General features: G+C 46.9%; 1 protein-coding gene across 2 annotated transcripts in view; it reads right to left on the minus strand.

The window, feature by feature from the left end:
* Positions 1-3,820: 3,820 nt before the first annotated feature.
* Positions 3,821-12,912, minus strand: part of SIAH1 (siah E3 ubiquitin protein ligase 1) — a 29,074-nt gene continuing 19,982 nt past the window's right edge. The window contains exons 1-2 of one of the 2 annotated variants that reach the window (XM_062176602.1): positions 7,920-8,438; positions 3,821-5,207 (exon numbers count right to left, since the gene is read on the minus strand). In XM_062176602.1, the coding sequence (XP_062032586.1) occupies positions 4,357-5,207; positions 7,920-8,010 (942 nt within the window). In that variant the 5' untranslated portion in view covers positions 8,011-8,438 and the 3' untranslated portion in view covers positions 3,821-4,356. Of the gene's footprint in view, positions 5,208-7,919; positions 8,439-12,912 lie in introns of those variants that run through there. The other variant, XM_062176603.1, reaches the window with a different exon arrangement.

Genomic DNA, 12,912 nt, shown 5'->3' on the forward strand with positions numbered 1-12,912 from the left:
GCCCCATTATCTTCTGATCTTAGTCTGATCCATTCTAACAGAGCAGCCACAGACAGCCCCGCCCCACCCCACCCTCCGGGGATAATTAATTGGAAGTGGAGTTTCTTAAACTGGGTTACTCACCAATTCTTCCACTCAGGAATCAGCAGGAAAACTCTACCGTAAGCAAAATCTCACACGCTCCTGACTACGGAGCCTCTTGCCCTCGGAGAGGCAAGGGAGGTGTAAACGTTTCACTTTTTTGAGAGGCAGAAAGAAGGCACGTGCAGTGCCTGCAAGGGATTGGGCTGGGGCTGAAGCTAGGAGCCCAGACCTCAATTGAGTAGCAGGGCGAATACCTGAGCCACAGACTGCTGTCTCCCAGGGCGTACGTTAGCAGGAAGCTGGAATCAGGAGCAGAGCCGAGACGCACACCCGGGCACTCCGACATGGGGGGTAGACCGCTATCTGTGGTGAGCTGTGCTAGCAGCAGCCGTCTGGGGGCCGGCGCTGTGGCACAGCGAATGAAGCCACCGGATGCAGCACCAGCATCCAACTCCCTGGGAAAGCAGAAGATGGCCCAAGTGCTTGGGAGACCTGGCCATTCGGGGAGTAAACCAGTAGATGGAAGATCGAACTCTCCCTTTCAAATAAATTATCTTTAAAAAACAAAGGGGGAAAAAAGCCACTTGTGTTAAGTTCCAAGTGTGCAGAAATGTGGGTCTTTTAAAGTCACATAATAAAAATCAATCAAAGCAAAACTGTTTACTGAACTGACCCATGATTCAACAAGACCAATTCAAGTTCAGAATATACAAGGAAAACCAATGACAGAGCATCCCATACACCTGTTCCTCCCAACTCCTGAACGGGGCAGGGCCACGAACAGGACAGAGTACTCACTACAACGGAAGCAATCTAACTTAGGCCTCACAAAGGCCAAGAGATGTGGCTATCAACCCCTCAGCTCTGTAGACCAGGAATATAAAGACTTGAACAAAGGCACAGGTATCAGCCTTACCAGCAGTCAACCTCAGTGTGCTTTACACGGTAGCAAGAGGTTGCAATGCTACTCTGGGACCTCTCCCAAAAACTGTTGAAAGTATTCAGCCCCTGGGGCCGCACTGGGGTGACCCCCGGAATCTCATGAGGACCGGTTCCTAGCTGCTTCACCTCCAGCCATGCGCCCTGCTAATGCAGCTGGGAAAGCAGTGGAAGACGGCCCAAGTGCTTGGGCCCCTGCACCCACGTGGGAGACCCGGAACTCCTGACTCAGTGAACCGCAGATGGAAGACTGATCTATGTCTCTGCCTTTCCTCCTTACTCTGATTCAAATGAATCTGTAATAGCGTGCTTTCAAATTTGTAAAAGTATAAAGCCTGGGGCCGGAGCTGTGGCACAGCAGGTTACACCCTGGCCTGAATCGCTGGCATCCCACTGGGGCACTGGTTTGAGTCCCGGCTGCTCCACTTCCCATCCAGCTCTCTGCTATGGCCTGGGAAAGCAGTAGAAGATGGCCCAAGTCCTTGGGCCCCTGACCCACGTGGGAGACCTGGAAGAAGCTCCTGGCTCCTGGCTTCGAATCGGTGCAGCTCCAACTGTTGTGACCATCTGGGGAGTGAACCAGCAGATGGAAGAACACAAGCACTTAAAAAAAGTTTTGGAAAAACAGAATTAAAAGTTTATTTTGGTGCAGAAAGCTTTGTAAATTTATGGAGTTTTTCATAACATGCATTTCCCACAAGCTCTTGAAGAACCCTCATACCATCAGTAAACACATGGAGATGGCTACAGGTTATTTATAAATAGCCAAAAAACGTACCCAGACCAAGAAAACAGTCAACAGGAAGCCAGCTAAAATTATACTGAATCGTCACAAGTTACCAAAAATAGTGTCTTTAAGATTATTAACAGTGCTGGAAAATGCTCAGATGATCACATTGTGTGACAATAAAATCCCAGAATCCTAATATTTTTTCAAAATAAATGTGCACAAGCACATGTATACACACAGAAAGGACTGGCGAAGTAAAAACGCCAGTCACTCAGGGGCAGGCATTTGGCCTGGAGGCTTAAGACTCCGCTCCTATCTCTTGGCAGGTGCTTCTGAGTCCTGGCTCAGCTTCCATTCCAGCTTCTCGCACACCCTGGGGGGCCACAGATGGCTCTAGTAGTAATTGGGTTCCAGATACCCGTCTAAGAGACCTGGATTGAATTCCTGGTTCATGAATGGCCTGGCCCAGCCTTATCTACCATGAGCATCTGAGAATGATCTGCCTGCCTACCTTTCAAATAAACAAGTAAAACAAAAAGTTTTCTAATCTTACTCATCTCTGAAGGGAGAATGGGAGCACGGATCCCTATCGTGTGTGGCATTTTCTAACTGCCAAAGTCGATGCAGTGAGCAGACACTGTGTTTTAAAAATGTTAAACCACAAAATGACTTCCATGAGCACACTCAATACAGTAAATGAAGAATAAAAGCTCTTCTAAACACATGTGCTAACAGAAATTAACCTTCATCTACAAGGCTGGCTGAACCATTCTTTCCTGCCTGTACAGGCTCACGTTATAACCCAACATTTTCAAATCATGCATATGCAGAGAAGAGACTACACAATCTTCTCCCCTGAAGTTACTCGGTTACCCAGAACCGGTGGCAGGATCAGGAGGGAAACCCAAACTAATTTTCATTGACTTGCTAGGCTTTGTGGCTCCATTAAAACCAGAAAATAAAATCACCTTTGGCCATTCAGATGGCAATTTCAGAATCTTGCCCCGTGCCTCAGGGTAACTATCTCCAGCTAACTGTATGAAACCAGTTAAAGGCATAACAGGAGCTAACATTTGTCGGATGTTGGGCTGTACAAAGCCTAACTGTAGGCAACTTAGGTTAGGTACCCACTGAACCGTTTGTGGGAGCTGTCCCAGGAGAAGCCCACTTTACACACTGGAATCTGGGGCTCAAAGTCACGCACTGCTAAGTGGGGCAGAGCCAAGACTGGCACGCAGGTAGCTGGCAGTCTGGCTCCGAGCCAAATCTCAACAATTAGGGCTATGAAATACTAAATGCACTTTTGTTCCCTAAAGGGGAGAAAGGGAGTATTTTAAGTGGTGGCTGTTCTTACGGAGGCACAAGAAGCAGGCAGCGTGCAGGGGAGGGCGAGAAAGTATGGCTGTGTCTGGAGGCCACACGGCTGAGCACCGGCTGCATCACGCTGCCTGCACGGTGTGGGGTAGGGCGGCAGCGTGCCCGGGCCTCACCAATCTTACAGCTAAAGCAGACACATTAAGAATTTTCCATTTGCCAGATATTCTTTTAATGAGAATTATAAAAGACCAAAAACATATTTTTTCAAACTGTCTTTTTTTTTAAACAAATGATTTACTTTAATTACAAACACTGTATGTGATGATGCCTTCTTTTTGCAAAACCAATAAATACAAGAACAAATTTTGAACATGTGATCATGTGATTTGTCTACAATATTTGGAAAAGAAAAAAAAAGCCTGATTTTCAGTATTTATATGAATCAGAATGTATTCCCTAACTTGTCAAAAAGTAGTTTGAAGGTATGACTCAAATGGAGACGAAGTAGTGAGCGTGAAAAGGAGAGAAAAGACCATCTCGTGGCTGCTTGGGTGGCTTCTGACGAGTTTTCCGATGTTCCCTTTCCTCTGGGAACGCCTGTCTTCACCGAGCAGCTGATGAAATGTGTCTACTAAACTGACGAATGGGGGAAAGAGAACGTGCCCCGAACACAAACTTCACCATAAACAGTTATCAGGGCAGGAAGACACTGACTTTAAAAGGTACCCAAAAAAGTGAGGAAAACCTGAATTACAGAAAAGAAAGTTTATTTAATGAAAAACTAGAATTAATAAAAATTAGCAAATATACACACACAAGGAAACACAGCAGCACTATGTATTGACTCACAAAGGGGAAAAAGCAGTGGTCCAAGACCACTCAGATGGCTTGTCAGTTAGGGACACACACACACACACACACACGCAATAACAGAAGAAACAGAACAACAAAACAAAAACCAGTATTTTTCAACAATACAATCAATCTACAACAAACACAAAATTCAGAATTATTTTACAATGCTTCCTTTCTTAATACAAAAGATGCCCATCTTGGGTGTATATATATATATTTTTCAGTGGTTTACTGTTGACTTATTTTTAAATATATTAGTGTTACTACATGCAACTGTTTCCTGTATTTAACAGCCTTTCTTTTTATTTACCTTCATGTGTCTAGCTTCCACCTGCCCAGAGAGTTTCAGGTTGGCAGGCAGACGGGTGCCTTGCTTGTGAAACTGAATGCAACAGTTTTAAACACTGGCCAGAAAACACTTGATTGCCATTTCAACACATGGAAATCGTTACATTGATGCCTAAGTTGCCATTTTCTGCGAAGAGCTGTGCGATGCTGGTGTCGAAGACTAGGCAGTCACTGTTCATGATGGCTGTCGCAATTCCCTCATGAATAGACCGAGGAGTCGCCTCCCAAGTCAATCGCCGCCTGTGCCCATTTAGCTCAAGTCGATAAGCAAAATTTTCAGCTTGCTTGCGTGTTCCTATCAGTTGTACAATTGCAAAGAACTGCTGGTGACCATCATATTTTTCCTGTTTCTCCAAGACTAACATGAAGTGAAAGCCGAAACAGGACTGCATCATCACCCAGTCAACAGCACCAGGAAGGTTAATGTCTGTAGCAAGGAAAACTATATCCTCTCCCTGAAGGGTTGTGATGGACTTGTGCTGATGCATCAGATGGGGCATTACGGCGTCCAGAGAGCCCTGCCACTTACAGGAAGCACCAGGGCACGGACAGGAGTACGGCCTGAACTCACACAGCTCTTCGTGGTCTGCTTTCTCTGTGTGGGGCAGAGTTATTTCACATCCAGACGAGGCATATTTACAAGGGAAAAGTACTGAATTGGCCACCTTCTCCATAGCCAAGTTGCGAATGGATCCCAGTGGGCCCCGGCAAGTTGGACAACATGTGAGCTTTGGGCGACAGTTGCTACAAACGAGATGGCCACTCTGACACTGAAGAATGGGTGGCAACACATAGTCAAAGCAGACCGGACACTCAAAAAGACTCGCCAAGTCATTGTTGGACGCGGTCGTGCCCGTCAGGGCAGGCACCCTCTGCGACGGCGGGCACTTCGAGGTACCAGTCGGTAATGCTGTAGCAGTCTGACGGCTCATTTCTGCAATAAAAAATAAATAAAAAGTAAAAGGAGGCAGGAGAAAAATTACAACTTTTTACTTACTATATCAGTAACTTTTACAAGCCAGAAATACTTTAAGCTTCATGCAAAATTTATTGTGAGCAAAAAGAATAAAAAGAAATAGAATTAAAAACAAAAAATGACACTAAATGTGCATTTTGATTATTAGCAGTTGTACACCATGTAAGTTATACACCATTTTCAAAATGTTCTAGAACATAATTAGACAACCCCCCTCCCCGCCTTTAAAAAACAGTGCTAAGAATTGTCTTTGATGGGAGTAAGAAATGCTGAAACAGAAAATGAGCCATAAGCAACCAGGAGACGCTGTGTGAGCAGCCTACATCCAATCAGAGCAGTTGTGACTGCCACTCCACCCCCTCTCTGATATTCCTCTATCTGTTTCTTTCTGATTCTGAGACAACACAGCTACATATGGGGAGAGTTCCAGCTAAGTTCTACAGGAGGGCACTACAAAAATTTCATGGAAAATGTATTAAAAGGTAACATTATTTCAGTGCAAAAGATGTTGAAATCCTTGTACACAATGAATCTTCAAAATGCTCATGGAGGAGGGGCCAGCGGCGCTGTGGCTTAGCAGGTGAAGCCGCCGCCTGCAGTGCCGGCATCCCATATGGGCGCTGGTTTGAGTCCTGGCTGCTCTTCTTCTGATCCAGCTCTCTGTTATGGCCTGAGAAAGCAGTAGAAGATGGCAAAAGTCCTTGGGCCTCGGCATCCACATGAGAGACCTGGAGGAGGCTCCTGGCTCCTGGCTTCAGATCAGCACAGCTCCGGCCAAAGCAGCCAATTGCAGAGTGAACCAGCGGATGGCAGACCTCTCTCTGTGAAACTCTTTCAAATAAATAAATAAATCTTTTTAAAAAAATGCTCACGGAAATGCGTTGAGAAAAAACTACACAGATTTCAAAAAAATTGTGCCAATATATACTTATCTTTTAATTTCATTTTCCAGGAACATTTTTTAAGTACCCTTGTGTAGTTCAAATGCCATGGGATCATCTGCACTGACATTAACTCTTCCTAATGGTGAACAGTATCTGCTCTGGAGGTTTATTCTGGGGACAGGAGAAGGGGGCCAAGGGCAAAGACCTGCTACCATCCTATTAACTAAGTCTTCTCCCAAACCATTATCAACTAGGTTATCAGCGCCCACCTCAAGAATGAGGGGAAAAAATGGAAGATCATCCTCAAAAGTTTTGATTCTGGAGTCCAGAGAAAGTACATCATTCTGTTCTTCCAGTCCACAATACAGATCAGATATAATGCACAAGGGGGAGGAGTCAGAAAGGAAGGTAAAGGAGAGGAATCAAAGTCCCACGTGACACACAGAACGCTGGGGACGGGGCAGGTGGGCAACAGGTAAAGGTTTTCAGTGGTGAGGAAACAGTCCTGAGCAGGATGATAAACATCATGTAGCAGGTAAATGGTCAACAATGGCACTAACTACTCAGGCTGAACCAAATGTAAACAAAACAAACATCTTTTCCCAGGAACCTACCTTTGCTGGATATGGCACTATTTGTGTTAGGAGTAACAAAAGAACCCTTCTGTTGATGTTCTAAGGTTGCAGTCCCAATCGCCTCACTAAGCCATAGTTCTACAAAGTTAAAGCCTCAGATTTAAAGCTTTCTCTCAATTATAATCAGGATTCTGTGGCAAAGAACTTAACTTTTAGGGAAGGACGTCAATTACTAATGTGACCAAGTAAATGCAATTTGGGTAGTTAGCAATTTGATACACTTAAACCCAGACTAACTTCGAAACAGAAAAACTAAACCAAAAGGGATTAGTTCCTTTGTCACTAAAGGAGCATTCTAAAGTTCAAAAGAAGCCAAAGCATATCAGACTTCCAGCACTACATGGCTCGTCCTAGACAGGGACAGGGACATGAAGCAAGGCCATTGGCAGCCCTGTGTAACCCAGGTGTTCTGTCCCTGGAGAAAGGGGACAGAGGAGCTCTCCTGGAATGCAGGTTCCCTGAGTAGAGTCTCTGTGCAAAGGATGAGCCATCCATTCCACGTCACCTGTAAAACAATGGGCTTTAGCCCTGCCCAAGCACTTGTCTCTGTATGCTTTCTGCTTATTTCAGGATCCAGTTTACACTGCTCACTAAAGTCAAAATAATTGGAAAACAGTTCCTTAAGCGCAAAACATGCCTCTCAAAGCAGCTAACCACAAAGGGTGGTTTGTATTTAACATAATACAGCTACTGAGCAAGAAAACCACTTTTGTTTGCTGTTTCTTGACCTAGCAGTACATCTTTATTATCGAGAGTTCAGGCTCCCGTTACGATTTCTTTATTTTGTAGAACGTAGAAATCACATTTGGATTCCTATTCCTGGTATGAAAACAAGTGGAATGCAGCCGGTCACTGTGTATGCAGGTATTACAAGGCAGTGACTGCAAACCTCCCAAAGCTCCAAGGGCACAGCCCAGGTGGAGCTGGAACAAGCACAGGAACCCCAGCCAGAGAGCAGGCCCTGCAGCGGCAGCCACGGGCAGCCCCGTGCAAGTCTGATCTCAACAGAGAAAAGTACAGCAGCTCAAATGAAACGTCACTGCAAAGCCCAGAAAGAGCTGCGTTATGCCACAGCCATTCCCTAAGCCAGTCAGTCCACGGAATTACAGCTTTCAGATTGTTCCAGCAACCCAGTCTCTTCATGCCAATACCTTTTCTCTTCCTTGTCCTACCCGCTGGGAAACATGTGAGCAAGACTCCCCTCCAGGAGTACAGAAAAGGTAGGGTAGGCTTTCCGGTCATGAGAAGTCAGGCCGCACATCGCGTGTCCCCAAGAAGCCAAGACAATCTGTAACAGAGGCCCCTTAGGATCCAACGCACAGGAGACTCAAATCCGTGTGAGGTCAGGCTCCATACATCCCAGCCGCTCACTTCTCAGAAGGACCGCACTGGAGGTGGAGAAATGAAGCCTTTCCGCCCAGGAGGTGACCACACCTCCCCGTGAGCTCAAATTCGCCTGCGTCTCCAAAAATGGGAGCCATGGCTGAGCTGTCCTCCTCCGAGCCCTAAGCATTCGTCTGCCTCCCAAGTTTGCCTTCTCCGGATTCACAAGCTGGGCTCCCGCCACGCTCGGGTGAAGGCCGGGGCTGCACCCAGGAGAGTCTTCTGCAGCCGCTGCTGGGGCAGGGGGCAGGGGCCCAGGCCCGGGCCGGGGCAGCCTGCTCCCACCCAGAGCGCCAGGGCCGGTCAAGGGCTCGCCGCGCCCAGGGCGGCGGCCGCCTTCCCAGCGGGGCGGGGCGGGGCGGGGCCGGGCTGCCCGAGGGCGGGGCTCCGGCCCAGGGCCGTCCCACCGCTGGCGGCAGGCCGGGGCAGCTCGGCCGCGGCCCAGGCCCTCGCGCTCCAGCCCTTCCACCAGTTAATTTTAGGCTGAACCATGTTTCTGAGGGGTCAGAACAGTGCAATACGGCAGTTTCGTACGGTTTCAATCCAAGAGCTACACAGAGTGGGAAATTGCGTCCAGACTAGCGCTCCTGGCACGCATCATCCTTCCAAGTGAATCGTGTGAACTCACATTTTACTCAATCTACTACAGTATTTGCCAGGCATGAACTACCAATCTCCTCAATTCGAACTCACGTCTCCGCGTCGACCCTGTGGGCAGTCTATTTTAAACTCCCTTCTCTGCCAGACTGCAGGGAGAGCAGCAAACACACGCAAGCCACATTAAACTCCTCTCAACCTCCAAAAAGAGATCGCATTCTCTCCCACCCTGGGAAAGCCGTCTGAAACAGCCTCATTAAACTCAGCATGGCTTGTTTTGTTTTTAAACAAGCATTACCCTTGCCCCAATAAAGTCCTGTGGGCCTCAGATTTGCATTGCATCAGCTACCACTTTCAGAGGTTAACCTGTCATTACATCATGCTCAGGGCAGCCTTTAAGCTCGGCAAGGGCTGGAGCTGAAGCGCAAGCTCAGTTCAGTGAATTGTAGATTATCCTCCTTTCCACAGCAAGTTTTAGCTCTAATCACTTCCCCACCCTATTAATGTCCTGTGTTCAATCACTTCAACCTCATTTTAATTAGGCTACACAAACAGCAGGAACAGAAATACAAGTGTAACTGAAAATAGGTACTGTCTGGCCCACAGCAGATGTAAATTACCAGGATCCGTATCTTTACTCTCTAATACCTATTCACTCTAGATTTTCAGTTTCTACGGCAGGAGACTTCACACATATTTCGGCAGTGAAGCTCTTCCAAACAGAATTGAGAGAGAACCCAAGTGCATACACAGCAAGTAAAGAGGAAGACAGATTATCCACAAGCAAAATATATTTTTCACTGTTTGCCAAACCCCCAAAGGATGATACAGAGCCTTACAACACAGTCTGAAAATCAGTCATCTACGGACAAAGCCCTCAGCGTCCATAACTGAGTCACGCAGTGGAGTGCAGTGTCCCAGAGTCATCCAGGCTCCCTTACTCACTCACCACATGGACACTTCCAGCCCGGAATGTGTTAACATGGGTCACTTGAAGGTGGTACATACTTCCAATATTTAAGTATACACCTGAGCTCACTTCCTGAGATCAACTAGACACCGAGGACTGGTAGATTCTATATACATAGACTCATACAGGTCATCAACTGTGTCTCCAACAATCAACCACCATTCAACTAATTTTTAACCCAATCAACCTCATTTCTCAACTAGGTAGAATGATTATTAACACTGGTTTCACAAAGAGCTAAATACATCACAAAAATTACATTTCACTAAGACAAGTCCAGAGACTCCAAAATTATCAAAAATCTGTAACTTAGCAAGAGTATATCACTACACACACTTCCGAAAACCTACATCTCAAGCCCAGTTTGGTATACAGTTTTAATAGACCCTGGGGCCAACGTAGTGGCACAGTGGGTTAAGCCACCTCCTGCAATCCCAGCACTGAACAATGAACACAGTGGTTCTCCAGTCCCGGCCTCTCCACTTCCGATCAGGTGCTTGGGCCCCTGCTACCCACTCAGGAGACCCGGATGGGGTTCCCAGCCCAGTTTTAGTTGTTATAGCCATTTGGGGAATGAACCAACACGATCGAAGATCTCCATGTGTGTGCACTCATTTCCCCATCTCTAACTCTGCTTTTTCTAAAAAAAAATTTTTTAATGGAGCCAGCACTGTAGTGTAGGTTAAGCATCTGCCTTCAATGCCAGCACCCCATATAGGCACTGGTTCAAGTCCCAGCTGATCCACTTCCGATCCAGCTCCCTGCAAATGCACCTAGGAAAGCAATGGAAGATGGCCTTATGGGCGCCAGTTTGAGTCCCAGCTGTTCCATTTTCAGTCCATCTCTGTGCTGTAGCCTGGGAAGGCAGTGGAAGATGGTCCAACTCCTTGGGCCTCTGCACCCATGTGGTGGTTGGGAGACCCACAGGGAGGCCCTGGTTTTTGGCTTCAGATTGGCCCAGCTCTAGCTGCTGTGACTATCTGGGGAGTGAACCAGCAGATGGAAGTTCTCTAAATCTCCCTCTCTGTAACTCTGCCTTTCAAATAACTAAATCTAAAATAAATAAAGGCAAAGACAAAATTTCTTAAAAGATTTAGTTATTTGAAAGGCAGAGTGAGAATGAGAAAGAGAAAAGACCTCCATCTGATGGTTTATGCCCCAAAAGGCCACAACAGCTAGGGCTGTGCAAGGCTAATCCAGGAGCCAGGAAAACCATTCGGGCCTCTCACAGGGATGGGAGGAATCCAAGCACGTGGGCCATCTTCTGCTGCTTTCCCAGGCACATCAGTAGAAGCTGCATCAGAAGCAGAGCAGCTAGGACTTGAACCAGTATTCTGACATGGGATGTGGGCATTAGAAGCAGAGATTTAACTCACTGCATCACACCAGATCTAGAACAACAAATTGAACAATCAACTTTTAATTTTCAGAAGTGTAGCAAAGCAATGAGGAATTTTCAAAAAAAATTTTTTTGCCCCAAAACGCCTGTTTTCTTGCAGGTAATTTTAATAACTGCAGCTATGGAAAGAAAGTTATGAGGCTAGTAAAATGGATGATCTGAAGTAAGGAAAGACCCAGGCAGCTCATGGACTGCCAACAACTCCCACACTTTATTTATCAGGTAAAGGTCCTGACAGAAATGCTATAAAAATACAAGTTTAAATAAAGGCGATGACACAGTAAATAAGAAAAAATGCAAATCCTAACTACTACATGTAAAAAGAAAAATATATTAGCTTTTAAATTCCAAAGCCAGAGGCTGGTACTGTGGCACAAGTTAAGCCTCCGCCAGCAGTGCCAGCATCCCATATGGGCACCAGTTCAAGTCCTGGCTGCTCCACTTTTCATCTAGCTCCCAGCTAATGCACCTGGGAATGCAGTGGAAGATGGCCCAGGTCCTTGGGCAACTTGCACCCATGTGGAAGACCCAGAAGAAGCTCCTGGATCCTGGTTTTGGATTGGCCCAGCCACAGCCACTGTGGCCATTTGGAGAGTGAACTAGCAGATAGAAGATCTCTCTTTCGGCCTTTCAAATAAGTAAATAATGAAAACAAATTCCAAAGTCAGTACCCTGCTACAAAATAGCATATACTAAATCACAACCTATTAGGTAATATGCCACATACTATAATATGAATAATAAATACAATGAAAAATAGAAACTGAGATATTTAAGATAAGCCATCACACACACACACACAAAAGCAGAGCACTGAAGGGTGGGTGCTGTGGTGCAGCTGGTTAAGGGGCTGCTGGGATGCCTGCATCCCACAGTGGAATGCCAGCTTGGATCCTGGACACTAGGCTTCCAACCCAGCCCCCTGCTGATGCTTCTGGGAAACAGCAGATGATGGCTCAGACACCTAAGAGTTCCCGCTACCCACATGGGAGACCCGGATGGAGTTCCTGGCTTCAGACTGACCCAGTCCAGACTGTGGTAGCCATCTGGGCAGTGAACAAGCAGATGAAAGCTTGTTTGCCCACTCTCTCCTGCTCTGTCACTCTGCCTTTCAAGTAAATAAATATTTTTTTAAAAATAAGGCACTGAGGCCGGTGCCGAGGCTCACTAGGCTAATCCTCCACCTGTGGCGCCGGCACACTGGGTTCTAGTCCCGGTTGGGGTGCTGGTTCTGTCCCAGTTGCTTCTCTTTCAATCCAGCTCTCTGCTGTGGCCTGGGAAGGCAGTGGAGGATGGCCCAAATGCTTGGGCCCTGTACCCACATGGGAGACCAGGAGGAAGCACCTGGCTCCTAGCTTCAGATCAGCGCATCGCACCGGCCGTAGTGGTCATTTGGGGGTGAACCAACAGAGGGAAGACCTTTCTGTCTGTCTCTTTCACTGTCTAACTCTGCCTGTCAAATAAATAAATAAGGCATTGATATACAATTAGGATTGGAGAGTAGGATGCTCTCTGGAAACATAAAGAGCAGCCTGCATAGAAGGTAAGAGAAATCTCAATATTTAAAGATTTAAAGGGTCACTAAAGAGTTAGCAGCCCGGCCGACGCAGTGGCTCAACAGGCTAATCCTCTGCCTTGAGGCGCCGGCACACCGGGTTCTAGTCCCGGTCGGGGCACCGGATTCTGTCCCGGTTGCCCCTCTTCCAGGCCAGCTCTCTGCTGTGGCCAGGGAGTGCAGTAGAGGATGGCCCAAGTGCTTGGGCCCTGCACCCCATGGGAGACCAGGAGAAGCACC

This window comes from Lepus europaeus, chromosome 19 (assembly GCF_033115175.1).
Source record: "Lepus europaeus isolate LE1 chromosome 19, mLepTim1.pri, whole genome shotgun sequence".
NCBI classification, from domain to species: Eukaryota; Metazoa; Chordata; class Mammalia; order Lagomorpha; family Leporidae; genus Lepus; species Lepus europaeus.